Raw genomic sequence first — 16,365 nt, 5'->3', positions numbered from 1 at the left:
AAAATATCCGATCTGAATAATTTCTTAGGAGATTGCACCATCAAACAAGACGAGTCTATGAATATAAGTTTCTAAGCAACCCAGTTTTAACATGGTATTAGTTATTACGCTTAATTATGACAAAGCATACAATTTGATGTAAATCTCACATTAACATTTTGTAATAATTTTTATTAAATTGGTTTCGAAATTCCATACTTGAAAAATTTCACATGAAAACTCAATCTCAGCTGTTGATATTTATTTATTGCCTTCATTTATTATATAATATATTTGATGGTATATGTACTACAAGTATATAGTAGAAAAGTTATAAATACAAGTATCGTATGTTTATAAATATTTGATTTCTGATTAAATTCGAAGCTTGAGTAAAGATTGTTAGATAAATAGGCACTTTTAGAGTAGAAATATTTATTGGAAAAAGCAAATAATATTTAAATGAGAAAATACTTGTGAACTCTAACTAAAATTAGGATATATAAATTAAAAAGAAATTACAGCGGTATGGTATATTGTTTTTCTCAGCGTTGTAGCACTAGACCTGTGGATGTCATGCAGGCCCGATAATCGTTAGTCGAAATCGGTACATACAGTGGGACACAGCTTATTTGATACAGCAGCCGATATAAATTTCGAATCCCAATATTTTCTAAACTGAAGGGAATAATACAAAATTTTAAACGCTATATTATAGAGTTTTTTTTTCCTTTGGCAGAACTTCGTTTTATGAGGAGACAAAACTCTCTGCCAAAATTCATCCAAATCGGTGGGGGCCGCGTCCAACTATTTGTCGATTTGACATGGAATGACCCATATATGATGTACTTCATTTATTTAAAACATATTTTTTTTTAATATACGTACATATATAAAATTACTTCTAAATTTCAAGTCACAGCTTATTTGATACATATATTTTCCCATCTCGAGCCGCCAGATTGTCGCACCGCATAACTGTATTTTATTTTGCCATGCATATTGGCGTCGTTTATGATTAGTTTTAAATATTTTTAGTATGTTATATAAAAATGGGTCGTCGTACAACAATTGAACAGCGTGAACTGGTCATAAACCTTTTTAAAAATTATAAATCGGTTCGAAAAATTGTTGAAATTATGAACCTTAGTGCCTCCACTGTACAGCACATCATTGAGCGATATTTACGTGAAAATCGAGTGGAAAATGAAGGCAGAAATGCGCCAAACAATATTTCTAGTGCCTCCGACGAGCGCTATATTGTTCGAAAAATCAAGGTAAACCCCAAACTGTCGGCTCCAAAATTGGTTGTAGATGTTCAGCAAGAATTAGGAGAAACATGCAGTGCTGAAACTATCCGCCGCGTACTCAGCGAACATAATTTTAATGGCCGAGTTGCTCGTAAACAACCGTTTATTAGTAAAAAATAAAATAAAAATAAAAACAAATATGTCGATTAAAGTTCGTTCAGGAAAATGTTTGTAAGACCCATGATTTTTGAAACACGGTTATATTTTTAGGCGGATCCAGACTCTTGTTAAGGCGAAAGGCTTTCACACAAAATATTAAGAATTTAAGATTGAAAGTGATTTGTTTATGTTATTTTAGAATAAATTGAACTGTATCAAATAAGCTGTGACCTGAAATTTAGCAGTAATTTTAATTTTATATACATGTAATTGAAAATAAAATATTTTTTAAATAAATAAAGTACATCATATAATATATATAAAATTATTGATTCTATAATATAGCGTTTAAATTTTTTCAATATTCCTTTCAGTTTAGAAAATGTTGGGATTTGAAATCTACTTACTCTAAAATAGACTAAAAATTAGCCTCCACTGCCTAGCGGTTTTCATATACTGAGGATGAAATATCTTGGTAACAATATTATTGGCGAATCGAGCGAATTACTCGAAATCGTCATTATTTTGATCTATTCCAGGCATCAAAAGAGGTCGGCGAGCATCAACCCGGTTATGAAACCCAGCTTTCAGTGTTTTACGAAATACCACATAGTTCTTGTAAAATATATTGTATTTATCCACAAAGAAGTTTGAAGCGATTTTTCGTTAGAGTAATATTTTAATTAATAATGTAAAACAGCAAGCAAAATCATTTATCTTATTTAGCAGATGTAAATATAAAGTATTGCGTTATTTTCTGAAAGTAATAATTGTTGATAATGACTGAATTGCAAAATACTAAGATATCTTTCTTCTGAACGAATTTGGACGTTAACGTTCGCGTTCAACGTTCGTTCGAATTGGTACCAAAGAAAGACAAGACATTCCTTCACGCTAAAATTTAATAAGTGGGAATTTAATTCATTTGACAGCAACTCCTTAACATTATTTTTTTTTATTGATTATGTACCGGCTTAAATTTTTGATTCCACTATTCGAACACATTCAAAATTATTTTCGTATATATGGTAGATGACCCGTAAAATATAAAACTTGTTAAAAAAAGAGAAAAAAGGAAATTATATTGGAAATATATAATTATAAAGAAATATATACTTATAAAGAACTTAAATAATCCAAATATATTTGGGCTATTAAATAGTTTTTTAGGCAACTGTATCAGTTATTTTATATAAGCATATAGTTAGGTATTGAAAATGCTATGAGTATTAAAAAGTAGCAAATAATATTTTAAAAAGGCATTTTGTGTAAGTTTTTAAATTACAAAATTTTTTAATTGAAACACTTTTTACAGTCAGCTTCATTTTTTACACAAAATGGCGTGATTCCAGCACTACTAAGTATTGCAGCCATTCTGCGCAGGTTTTACACTTTATTATCACAACTTTTATTACTAAGTATGTAGTATATATGTAAAACACGCATAAGATAGTACACTCGCCATTCGTTATTCCGTTACATTTGTGCATTTAATCTTGATCTTTTAGACCCAATACCCTCCTGAACCCCGACAGTGTTTTGCTGGCACTAACATTTCCCGTTGCGAACGTGTATATATTTGTATTCGCTTGCTGATATGTGACGGGAAAATCTGTCGGGGTCAGGAGTAAACCTCACGTCCGCACAAATTTATACACAATCAGAAACACCATAAACGAAATACCCACCAATATGACGGCGGTAACGACTTTCGCACACGTATTGAGACCCGACTCATTGGGGTTAAGCGGTCGCGAACTGGTACGCGTGTGCGAACGCCGACGTTTGGTAGCGAGACCGCGTGCCAGTGCCGGAAACGCCAACGATTGTGTAAATGTCAGTTTGTGTATAGATTCGCTTAGTGAGTACGGGCCGACCGAACCGCGCGCCGCTGCACGCAACAGCACATATTCCAAATCCAATGCATCGAACAGTGAATAGCGTGCCGTCATCGTTGAGGAACGACGTCGTTCGTAGCGCGAATCACGTTCACGATCCGATTGCGGCTGCAGCCATGGGTCGGAGACGCGCTGCTGTGAACCCGCACCAGCGCCGGCAGCTAGACATGCTGCCACAGCTGCAGCGGAGGATGAGGAGGAGCCGGCTGCACCGATCACTCCCATCCCACCGCCTAAGCTAACCGCTGCGACGGAAGTCAGCGACGACGTCGTCGACGAAGACGCAGAGCACAAACGCAAATTCGTTGCCAAACAATTGTCATGGAACTCGGTTGCATCTTCGATGGATGTTTGATCCGGTGACGTTTGCGCGCGTTCCAAGGCGGCAGCATGCTTCATGCGCAACGCAAACAAGCGCGCATGATCGGGATGTAGTAGCGCACTGGATTTGCGTCGATAATTTGCCACGCCGACACTGATACTGGCGCGTGCACCGCCAAGCGAGAGATTTGGTGAACCCTGTGTGGGTGTGGTGGCGGGTGAGACATTACAGGAGTTGCTGGCCATATTTAAGCCACCACCGAGCAGCGACGCAACGGGTGGTGGCGGCAGTGCGTTTGGTGAGGGTGACGCCTGCACGGAATCAATGCCTGAGTCGCCCGCATGCAAAGTATCACAGTAAAGCGAGCTGCGACGCCGTTCGACTAAGCAAGAGTTGCTGAGCGTTAAATGATTGCCATTACTTAAGTTATTGCTATTGCTATGATTGTTATTACAAACGCCAGAGGTGCCGCTGGTGGTGGTAGTAGTGGTGGTCGAACTGCCAGCAGCAGCACTATCGCCAGTCGTACTGCTGCTGCCGGCTCCGCTACTGCTACTCGTACTTGTCTCGGCAATGACAGGGAAGATGAAGGATTGTCCATCCGCCTCTCCGCGTGGCGAATCCTAATGGAAAGAGTCAGAGTGATTCAAGTGATTATTTAATGCTTCCTTACAGAGTTGCTTTACAATTAAATAAGTTTTGAGGGGTAGCTAAAGTGGGTGGGTGTGCGCAGTAAAAAAATGGCCGGAAGTAAAAATTATATGGCCCAAAGCGGTGATAAGTCAAAAAATCTTTAAGGTCTAAAAGTATAAAAACTTTTAAAAATGAGTGAAAAATGAGACAGTATTATTGTAGTTTGTGTAGTTAAGTATTGCTTAGTCTAATATACAGATTTAAGTGCTTTGTTAATTAAGAGTAAACATTTAACTACGCCTACCAAATTAGTGGCAGATTATAGAAATATATTGCAAGCAACCAAAATTATTTTAATTAACGGGAGTTAAAATCACACGACCACTGAAAAATTTAATATAACTCCAAAATATTCTGAAATAGCCGTGCTCCTCTGACAACAACTTCAAATGGCCAAGAACTTAGCGAAATCCCTCAGCCATTTTGTAAGTTTTAGAAACTAAATGTAGTAAGATCAGAAGCGATAGTAACAAGTGCACTCTGTTGAGCTTTTATTACAAACAAAAATACTACCAAGATTATTTTTATAGAAGATTTGTTTCACTTTCATAGTAGTGCATTATACCATAAATAGCGAAAAGTAAGGTTAATTTCGATCTCAATTTTTTAGTTGGGGAGTACTTTTTCTAGGAATTGAAATCTACAATAACATTTTTTTTTAATATTTGTAAATATGTTAAATTACAAAATCTGTTATGTCATTAGTAAAAAATGTACAAAAACAATTTTATATATTCTCAAAAAGTAGTAAATAAGCAAAATAACTAGACCAGGGTAGATAGTTTTTGAAAAGAAACAAAAAAAAATCATGATAGGATGAAAACCATTGAAAATGAAAGGCAAAATAGCAAACATTAAAGGAAAAATTATTTATGGGCGATCTGAGGTGTAGAAAAGGAAAGGGAGAAGCGTGGTTGAATTCATAAGGGTAAAGAATGGTTTCTTCATCTGGATTGATCGCAAACCTACGAGTCCTTTAGAAAAACATTATATGGCAATGTTTTCGGTAATGAAAAGAAATTTATCTTTAACCTCAAAATGTATGTGAAAAATTTAAATAATCCAGTTTTTGGGCTTTTTATTTTTATCTTGTACACGAAATTTGGTGAAAACTTACCTTCTTTTGTCCCAAACGCACTTTTTTATATAATATATATATATATAAATAAGAAAAAACGTTAACTTCGGCTGCACCGAAGCTATAATACCCTTAAAATATACAAAGGCCGCTTACAAGAACTTGATTCCGAACGTTCAATTTGTATGGCAGCTATATGATATAGTGAGCTGATCTGACCAATTTCTGCGGAGAATAATTTGTTGTCTTAAGCGATAACTCGTGCCTAATTTCGTGAAGATATCTCGTCAAATAAAAGAGTTTTCCTTACAAGCACTTGATTCCGATTGTTCAGTTTGTATGGCAGCTATATGCTATAGTGGTCCGATATCGGCCGTTCCGACAAATGAGCAGCATCTTAGTGAGAAAAGGCGGGTACAAAATTTCAGATCGATAGCTTAAAAACTGAGGGACTAGTTTGCATATACACAGACGGACGGATGGACAGACGGACATGGCTAAATCAACTCAGCTCATCATGCTGATCATTTATATATATATTTTATAGGGTCTCCGACGTTTCCTTCTGGGTGTTACAAACTTTGTGGCAAACTTAATATACCCAGTTGAGGGTATAAATATGATAGAGTAAAATGTTTCCTTTCTCTCCTCAGAAACTATAATATTTTAAGATTATTTGCTGTTATAAGCAATTCATTTACTGCTTTGTTCAGTTGATGAGCGTCAAACCCATAGAATACCATATGTGTGTCACTATGCTGGTACATGATTTCCTGAGCTTTGATTGTAGTACCTATTGTAGTACGGAAACCATGTGTCTGTCTTTAGCATTATGGTGCAAAAAATTTGAAAATGAAAAAAATTACCCCACTGAACGTTTCAAAGAAAATTTGGTTTTTTTCGATTTTACGCCGAAGTAAGTATAAAAAAAAATACAGTGTATTATATACTCCAAATGTCGTGAAAGAAAAAATTGTTGTAAAAGATAAAAAACCCAAAAACTTGGTTATTTGCATTTTTCATGTAAATTTTGAGGTTATGTGAAAAAAGCCTGTATACAAAATTTATAGATTAATGTATATAACTTTTTTCTATAGGACTCATAGTTTTGCTAGCAATCGAGATATGTAAACTTAACTCTCAAAAATTCAACCATACACCTCCCCATCCTTTTACTGATGACAGATCGGCCGTAAAATATTTTTCCTTTAATGTTTGTTATTTTATCTTTCGTTTCCTTTGGGTTTCAACCTACTATGAGTTTTTTTTGTATCATTTTCAAAGGTTTCTGCACTAGTCTGAATGGATAAATTCCCATTTTGAATTGGTAAGGGGAAAAAGGTGTCAAAATTATTTAAAAAACATGCACTTTACAAATATTAGTTCGAAATAGATTTTAAGTATAAAAATTGGTTAGATTGAGAAAAGAAATTAGTTTAAATGCTCACGCCTACCCGTTGGCCCTCAGGGCCGCTGTTTCGTCGCAACTGCACGAAGCCCTCCTGTCGTAAATGTGGCTACACGAGTACAGTTTCGTTTTTATTTTTAACCACAACACACCACATCACAAAACCAACGCCAAACCAAGAAAACAACAGAAAGTAGGTATTTGTATAATAAATGTAAGGCAAATTAATCAACACAACAATAACAGTAACAATGGCACAACAGAAGTACACTATGTAGCCTATTAGTTGTGACTGGAGACAAAGTGGTGTTGTGTTATGAACCTACCACTAAAAGATACGGTTTGTCCAGAACTCACTTATTAAATTTTTTTGTTAACAAACTCACGTGACTATACTATCGCAGACCCTTTGAAGTTTTCAATACACACCTGACTGGGCCAGACTTGAAGTAGCGGCAGCGAACATGTTGGCTTGTTGTAGGCCGTGTCATTTTCGGGTCCACCCGGTGCACTCTGCGCTAAGCTGGTGTAGTGCAAATGGTTGAAACGTTGCGCGTCATTTGTAGGCTTGGTACGTGTGGGGCTCTCATAGCCGGTTGAATCTTCGGATGATGTTGTTTTTGGTGAACGCCAAAATCTCTTCAGACGCAGTTCGCGTCTCTTTTCTTGTTTCTGAAAGAAATGTTTTTATTAATTTTTTAGAAATTAATGTGCTCATATGCATAAAAACTAAACTTCAAAAAAGAGCTGTTTTATTCTTATATATACCATATACCCTAAATATAAGAATAAAACATTATGAAATATAGTTGTCATCGATTCGACTGCAACAGTCAAAATAGCGTGTTGAATACAGGAGAGCTTGCGGATACTTCATCGATGCTGCCAAGTTTTGTTTTACAGAATTTAGCCCAGTTTTGTATCGTGAATATTTCAAATAACAAATCACTCTCACAATTATACAAAATTTCTTATTCTACAATTTAAATATTATATATATAATATTCGACAATTGTTTGCAGTATTGGCAGTCTGTTTGAACAGGTGTTTCATTTACTAATATCACTGCTTTGATACACATATTTACCTAGAAACAGATCTTCGTGATACCAAACTGAAAATTAACTAATCTAAGAAAAAAAGTTGAAAGACATTTTTTAGTTGTAAATCTAGGTGTGTAAATCATAAATGTCAATGATAACGAAATCAACGGAAAAACTAGACAATACATTTAATGAACATATAAGGACTTTATCCTTCCCTATTTATTACAAATATGATTATTTGCAGACATAGGCAGAGGGGAACACCAGGTACTATCTTTAAGTGGTAATATCACGTTAAATTAATTGACAATTGCTGTACCCTCATAATTATATACGGCGTTCTTTGTCTCATATTTAATAGCAGTTGTCGAACCAATAAAACCGGATGTCATTGCATTTTTTTAGCAATTTATGACAATACTTTTTTTTAAAGAATTTCAGCTTCGTAAAATATATTTATATTAAACTAGTTTTTGTGAAACTATAATAGAATTTAAATTGATAGTTTGTTGTCATCTGCACAATTTTTCATCGCAGAAGCGTCATTAATTTGGATAAGGCGCATTAGTGGCAACTTACTAATTATCCTACAAAAACTGAAATTATCTGGCCGTGCAGTTGTCAGTATAATGTTGAATTGGAAGGAGGTAATCTGGTCAAAATATAGCATTACATATTGCAGATTTTTTAAGTCATTATTTAGTTAACAATTAAATTACGTAGGAAGCAATTTAGCCCATATCTGTTATTTAGGTAGTCTAAAAACAGGTAATAACTAATTCAAATCAAATTATTCCAATCAAAGTAATTGCCTTAAGCATATATGTAAGTGAATTTTACTGGTAGAAAATATGTTTATACATATATAATCGCATATTTTTTGCCATTGGACTTTCTATTATTATCTCTAGAATTTCATATTCCTTCACTAATCCCTATACTTTCATATGCAAATACTCGTACATATGTATGTAACGGATGTTTTTATAGACGTGTGGTTTTCAATGAGGCAACACTTTTTTCGGAGTTGGTCTTTTTGACAACTCTTACTTGATTTATAGTCAGGTTTGTTTGCATTTCATACTAAATGGACCTTTTCCGGAACAACGTTTGCAAATCGTGTAAATTTATTATCAAGATGATGGCTCGGTTCACGCGACGTTTCGCACGCTGCATCCAATATTCGGTCCACATAATCGCTCAGCCGAGTCGGTAATTCAATCTACAATGGAAATGTAAAAATTGAAACCGAACAATCAGCAACAATCATATTTTTACAATAAATCTAAATTCTTGGCAATATTTCTTCTTGAAAATCACATGTCTAAAAAGAACACCCTTTATATCTATGCTCACTATCCATTTAATAATTTGTGCAAAAAAATGGCACGGTCGAGAACAATTTGCATTATTTCTAGAAATCAGTCATTTTTACGTTTGTTTTATTCTTTCTGTTACCTCCTTTTTTGTGTTGAGCGGCAATTGTGAATTCAATTACGCGTGCCTTTCAATTTGTTATTTTATTGGTATAGGTATAACTTGGGAAGTGTTGCACCACAAATTCAATTACTGGAGTACCATATTTTTCACACATGATATACCTGCTAAAGTTATTGAAGGGAGGAGTGAAGGACGCTCTGATAGCGCAACAGTTGGTAAAGTGAATTATAAATGGTAAAGAGAAATTCACGATAACAAATAAGAATTTTGTATTTAGAGAGTGTGGTCACCTGTTCCTTCATTATGTACAGTTTTCATTGTGTCAAATTAAACGACAGTCGTTGTCAAACGAATTAATCCAGTTGTGATTCTGTTTATGACAGCCAGCCAGTATAACCATGAACAACAGTTTGATTCAAGTTGGTGATTACCGTACACCGCATGTACTCGTATACTATACTACCCACATTGAGTTGTTTCTTTAGAAATGATCCGCAGGATAACGTAGTGGTTTTTGAGCAGAGAAAGTAAGTAAAATAGCTTTTGAAAGTAGTAAAATTAACTTAATTATGTAAAAATGTAAAAAAAAAGTTGTTGAATTTCCTACATTTCCAATCCAATAGAAGACATTTCTATATGTTTACAATATATGAGAGTCTATCCGTCTGTCTGCCTGTATATATGCAAACTAGTCCTTAGGCTTTTGATATATCAATCTGAAATTTTGCTCAGGTCCTGATATAGCTGCCATAGAAGCTGAAGAATCGGAATTAAATGTCTGCATGAAAGACATTTTCTTTGACGAGATATCTTCACGAAATTTGGCATGGGTTATTGCCTAAGTCATTGATGCAATCTCCGAAGAAGTTGACAGATCTTGTAAGGAATCTTTGTATCTGTGAAGGGTATTATAGCTTCGATGCAACCGAAGTTAACATTTTTTCTTGTTATGCTATAAGAAAAGTCTGAATGTCATTAAAACTTCGCTGTAGCCGATGGTAACGTTTTTTCTTGCTTTTTTTCAGTTCTTATTGGGTTCGTTAGTTATATTCAAAGCCGTCTTCACATGTCCAAGTGCCTGCATATTATTCATCACTATCTTTCACAGCACTTACCTGCATATTTAAATATTAAATCCTTTTTATTTAGGTTTTTCATCCCCAGTCTCTTGTTGTGGCAAGAATATCAATCAAAAAGTTGCACAATGAACATTTAATCTGCAAAGATAAATAAAATCAATTAAAAGTAGTTGATAGATGCTGTGGGTCCGTTGGTGCACTCGGTTACAAAGTTTGCCACAAAAAACTTTGCTTATTCTCTATTTCTTTTTACTTTTCCTCTGCACACATCTTTAGCTGTGAACTCAAAATCCCCTCACGCAGCCTCCTCTCATCTCTAAGTACTCTTGTGTGTTTTGAAATAAGTTGGCAATATGGCACAATGAGCTCATCAATCTCACTAATGATCTCAGCCGCTTATTCGCTTGCATTTGCCGCCTCGCTTATACTCTTGTATAAATACTTTTCTGGAGAGGCGGCAACCACAATGCGATTGGCTTTGAGATTGCATAATACGATGCAAGGAAATAAATGCTCCTTCACCACTTTGCCATTTAATCGAATTGAACGCTTTGATTTATCACCGTTGTGGTGAGACATCGAAGCAGTGCAGGAATAAATATTTAAAATATTAACAGCTGCCGAGGAACCATTGAATTCGCAATTGTGACAAGTCGTTTGGTTGTAATGAATGGTGATAAAACTCCGTTATCGGCGTTGTCAATGTATTCGCTTTAGAATTTTAACAGTATATTTAAATTTGGAATTGGCATAGTTCCGTTATATTGCTTGACGAAGAAATCGATTTTAATTAAACAACATAATTTTTACCTCATTTTAACAGAATACGACAACACAATGGAAGAACATTTATCAAAGCTTTTGAAATTGTGACATGCTTCCATTTAGTGAATTGTGTACAAAAATGATATCAATAGAGTTCTAATTCAATATTAGTTTGTGATGTCATGAAAAAAAGAGCCGAAGACACAACAACTGTGAAATTTTGACAGTTCCTTATGATTACAACACGGCGGGTCGCAAGCAAGAGAATATAACCGTTACAACAGCTGTTGAGAAAAAGAGAGCGAATATTTGTTAGAACTTTTAACATTCAGACTCTGAATTTAAAACTTATGTATATTTCAATATATTTATCATGTACAAAGAAAAGCCTAATAGTTTCCGCCAGATCTATCTAAGGAGAGACTCGGATATTATAGCTCGAGCTGAACTAGAAAGTATTTGACGTTCCTCTTAACTTACTTTCTTCGTTGGATTAGTTGAGATGATATCAAAATAAGTATAGCTAGATTTTATAAAATTCTAGCTGACCCGGCAAACGTTGTTTTGCCATATAGGTTATTTTTAGGAAATATTTTTTTTTATAAAATTTTAAAAATAATGTGGTTGATGTAGTTATAATTGAAAGAGGAATGAAGATGACATATATATTAAATTCTAATTATTGATAGCTAGCTATATGTACATATAATATAATTTATATTTCTACCACTAATTATTTCAATTAAAAATAAACGAAGATTATGCATGAGTATTTTCATGTACAGCTAGTTTTCCATTGCCAATATCTAACAATTGTTTTGAAAAAGTTTCGGCAGATGGATCTTGAAGCATATAAACGCCCATGTTTGCTGTCAGTAGTAGTGGAAGAACTTGACAGTATCATACTTAATTTCAGGATTTATATCTGTGTTGATCCCGTCCCACTGATTTCTATCTTCCACACATTCGATACTGTTTCCCATTTACTTTACGTATATCTTGAAATGTTAACATAGTGGTCTGGTGACATTAACCAACAACAGTCGCAGATAAAAGCAATCAGTCTGCCTTTAATTGACTGTATTATACGTCAAGTATAAACCGGGTGATGCATCAACTGGTGTGCCTTCCTTGCGGGGTATCTATTTTTCGATTGATTTGATGTAAAATAACGTGCTATGTTGAGTAAGAGTGTTTGTACAAAGGCACCAAAAACATTCGCACGATTACACAATTAAAAAAATTCGATAAGCGGTGATTTTGGTGGATTTATAACATTATCAAGCGCTATTTCGTTTGTGTACGGCCTTGGCCGTTTTCGAGATCCACAATAAAAATGAAACAATGTTATTTAAATTTATAAAATTGTTATACATTTAATGTTCAAAGTATTGCCCATCAGAAGCTACGATGTTTGCCCATCTTTCTGGCAGTTTGTGGATCCCATCCCAAAAGAACTTCTCCGGCTTGGAGGTCAAGAAAGAATCGAGCCAATTTCTGATACCCTGTTCTGAAGTGAAGCGTACTCCGGTGAGGGCATTCTGCATTGATTCACCATAAACGTCCAGTAAAGTACGATGGCTTTCGGTAGCACTTTTCTTCATGTTAAAGTAATGAAGAAGAATTCCCCGCAAATCACTTTATCAGGTACAAATTTCGACATTTTCAAATGAATAAAACAAATTGTCGTTCACGCTAAAACAAATGACATCTACTGGAAAATAACGCAAAATAATACTAGTAGAGCCTTCTCTTAGAAAACCGCACGAATTAATGCATACACCCCATATTCGCTATGAGAATGAAATTAACTTGATTGGATGAGAATAAAATAAGCCGACTTATTTTCATTCCTACTCTGCGAATGTTTTCTGGTTGAGAAATGACAATGGAGACACCTGGATATCTGGTTGGTTGATAGAACTATACTATTATATGCGATTGTCTCTTGATGGAATAGAATAATATAAAAGTCGCGATTAAAAATCAAGGGTTGATCGTATAGGTGCGAAAATTTGGAATTGCATGTATTTTTCAATGCTGAATCGTGAACAGAGAAATTGGTTCAAAAATAAAATATAAATAATATTTGGGATGGACCACCCTTAAAATTTAGGGGTACGAAAAATAGAAGTTGGCGGATTCACATACCTACCCGATAAGCACACCACCATCACCTTTCATTTACGGTAATGACAAGTGACACTTTGACCCATTAATCAATTTAGATTTGACAAGGTTGCTTAGACGAAGTACAAATGTAGATGTACTTCCTAATAAATCATTTACATGATAATTGTTGTATTTTTTGTATTCTCCCTTTAGAAAAAGTGAGCTGACTGTGCAAAAGTGCCAGTTTCGCACTGGAGAGACATTTAACTGTCTCAGAACTAGTGTAAAACGAAAGTAGACTGGGACTGCTGGAACGGAATTACTATATACATAGCTTCTTTTTGAATTCTACTTAAGAAAAACCATATAGATTAAATAAATTACTTTTAGGGAAGAATTTAATTCAAATATAGGGTCGAAACAGATTAAAGGATTATAGCTTCATTAGAAGAAAAACGAGAACGCGATTCGTGAATTCTTCAAAAATTTCCATACAACATTAAAATACAAGTTTCATACTTTTGTATAACGTTTATGACCCATTAAAATATTGAAAGTGCAAGTTTCATGTGGCGATTATTTCCTGAATGCAACAACACATCGTTGTATATTGCGAGCACTTTTGGACTTATTGTCATCTTTACGTTTTTCTGTTTGTTCCTTTATTTCCACCGATTTTCAAACGCAATAAATTTCAGCTACAATCGTTAACGAAAATTAATTAGCGAAATGCGGAAATTACCTAAAAAATATTGGTTGTTTGAATCATAACTGAGGCAGTCAAATCAATGGGTGAGGGGATTCGTATGCAATTTTAATTAGACGAGTGAGTGGGTTGTAGAGTTTTCTGCATTTGCAATAAATGTCAAACCTCCGAAGTCATCTATGACATGAAAAAGCCTATAAAAATATGGCAAACGGTAGTAGAAATGTTGTTGAGATGGCCTAAATACAGAGTGTGCTGAATTTTATGCAAGAATTTCTTACGTTTCATACAACATTAGTTAATATTTTTATTATTAAGCGATATTCTCTCAATTCATTGCTATCACAAGGTCATTATAGAATTAACAAAGAAAATAACCTTGCAGTCTATTATCAACACGAAGAATATGAGTAAGAGTGTTGTCATCTTTTCTAACTAATCCGTGTCGAATGAGAATCGCAAGTGCCAAGCAATATATAACTTTTTACGCCACCAAAATTCCACTCTAGTTGAATTTACAATTTGGACTATTGAAAAGATGTACAGTTTATGTTCAGTTGTGTTAGTCTTACAACCTGTGTTTATACGGTTGCCAAAAACGTCAATGACGGAAAACTAAAATTTCTAGGCATTGTCACAGCGGGTTTTCGCAAGTATTTTCCTAAAATGATAAAGAAAAAATAGAAAGTGTTTAAAAGCAGCTACTCCCCTTGTGAGTTTCTTTCAGTGTAGGTATATCTCTAATTTGGAGTATGAAAACCAAATTTTTTTTTTTAAATCAAATATGTCGAACTTTGTGCTTGTGTAAATGATGGTATTTTGCTGGAAGCATATTATTATGGACCACGGCAGATAATTTTTGAAAACAAAAAAAAGTTATAGTAAGATGAAACCCATCGGAAACGTAAGATAAAATAACAAAAATTAAAGAAACAAGTAAGGAAGGGCTAAAGGCTAAGTTCGGCTGTAACATTTCATACTCTTGCAACTTATATACATGTATGTTAATATAGGTATATGTGAGACGAGTTGAAATCCGAATGACGTCCGTCTGTCCATCTGTGCAAACAATAAATTGAGATATTTTAATCAAACTTCGTACACGTGTTTCTTGGTAAAAAAGTGAGGATGAGGATGACGAGATGGATGTAATCGGACCACTGAATATAAATTTAAATTTGTAATTTGTTACAGGGGCTACTTCAATTCTCGGTAACAAATTACAACTGGGGTCCTTTTTTGCATCTTCTGAAAAAAACTTACTATAGTTATGTAGATAACTTTTATACCGTCAAAATGTAAAAAAAAAATTTTGTACAAAATAAAAAACCCAAACACTTGGTTATTTGACTTTTGTGGTTATGTGAAAAAACAACATTGCCATATCGGACTCCTAGTTTTGCCGGAAATCGAGATCGTTTTTAACCCTTAAACATTTAATCACGTCCCTCTCCTTCCTTTTTCCGACCGCAGATCGCTCGTAAATTATTTTACCTTTAATATTTGTTATTTTATCTTTCGTTTCCGATAGCTTTCAATCTACTATGAATTTCTTTCTTTTTACACACAAACACAAGAAAAACTCGCAAAATTTTTGGAAGTCACTTTAGCAGTCATTTCAAAACATTTGAAAGACGGCTTTTCATATCTAAAAAGCATAAGGAAAATGGTTTTGCATCGGATTGGGACTTGTGATAAAAAATGGAACCATTACGACAACCCTAAAAACAAGAAATCATAAGTGAAACCTGGCTAACCAGCCAAATTATATACAAAGGATATTCATCCATGACACTGAGGTGATGTTCAGTATTTGGTGGGATCAGAAGGGCGTGGTGTATTATGTTAATTCATTAACGGAGTTAGCTAGGGGCAATAATCTTTTCATGACAATGCTCGACCTCATGTTGCAAGACCATTTAAAAAATATTTGGAAAACAGCGGCCAGTCGATGCAGAACGCTTACAGTGTTGTACGGAACACATCAAAACAAGATATCAAAAATTTGGCTTGATTAATTTTTTTCCACTAAGCCGATGAAGTCCTTTTGGATGGAATCCAGAAAATGTCAGAAAGATGAGAAAAGGTTATAATTTTAGATGGACAATACTTTGATTAACACTATTCCAAATGTTTTTCTTATATTAACGTTCAAATTTTGGACTAAAATAACACACATATATATATATATATAGACCCAATACTTTCCAAACTTTCCTGCTTTCAACTAATTAGAAAAATATCATATGTCAAAGTAGATGATCGTTCCTTTCCAGTCTCTGCGTCGTTAAATTGAGGAGTCAAATTTCTGACTGTGAATATTTATATTCTTGCAACAGGTTGCTTCAGAGTAAAATAGTTTTGTTCATCAAACGGTTATTTTTATTAACTAAAACTAATCGAGATAGATATGGAGTTATATATACATAT

The 16,365-nt window shown here is 34.4% G+C and overlaps 1 protein-coding gene across 2 annotated transcripts in view; it reads right to left on the bottom strand.

Moving 5' to 3' along the window:
* Window positions 1–1,738: 1,738 nt before the first annotated feature.
* Window positions 1,739–16,365, bottom strand: part of LOC106619303 (serine-rich adhesin for platelets) — an 81,618-nt gene continuing 66,991 nt past the window's right edge. Inside the window, exons 2-5 of one of the 2 annotated variants that reach the window (XM_036370770.2) lie at window positions 10,389–10,490; window positions 7,217–7,459; window positions 6,834–6,896; window positions 1,739–4,231 (exon numbers count right to left, since the gene is read on the bottom strand). In XM_036370770.2, coding sequence (XP_036226663.2) covers window positions 3,023–4,231; window positions 6,834–6,896; window positions 7,217–7,459; window positions 10,389–10,394 — 1,521 coding nt within the window. In that variant the 5' untranslated portion in view covers window positions 10,395–10,490 and the 3' untranslated portion in view covers window positions 1,739–3,022. The remainder of the gene's footprint in view (window positions 4,232–6,833; window positions 6,897–7,216; window positions 7,460–10,388; window positions 10,491–16,365) is intronic. The other variant, XM_036370771.2, reaches the window with a different exon arrangement.

The sequence above is a fragment of the Bactrocera oleae genome, chromosome 6, assembly GCF_042242935.1.
Source record: "Bactrocera oleae isolate idBacOlea1 chromosome 6, idBacOlea1, whole genome shotgun sequence".
Taxonomy (NCBI): Eukaryota; Metazoa; Arthropoda; class Insecta; order Diptera; family Tephritidae; genus Bactrocera; species Bactrocera oleae.
The sequence above is the reverse complement of the archived record's forward strand: the minus strand, read 5'-3'. Positions and strand labels throughout refer to the sequence as shown.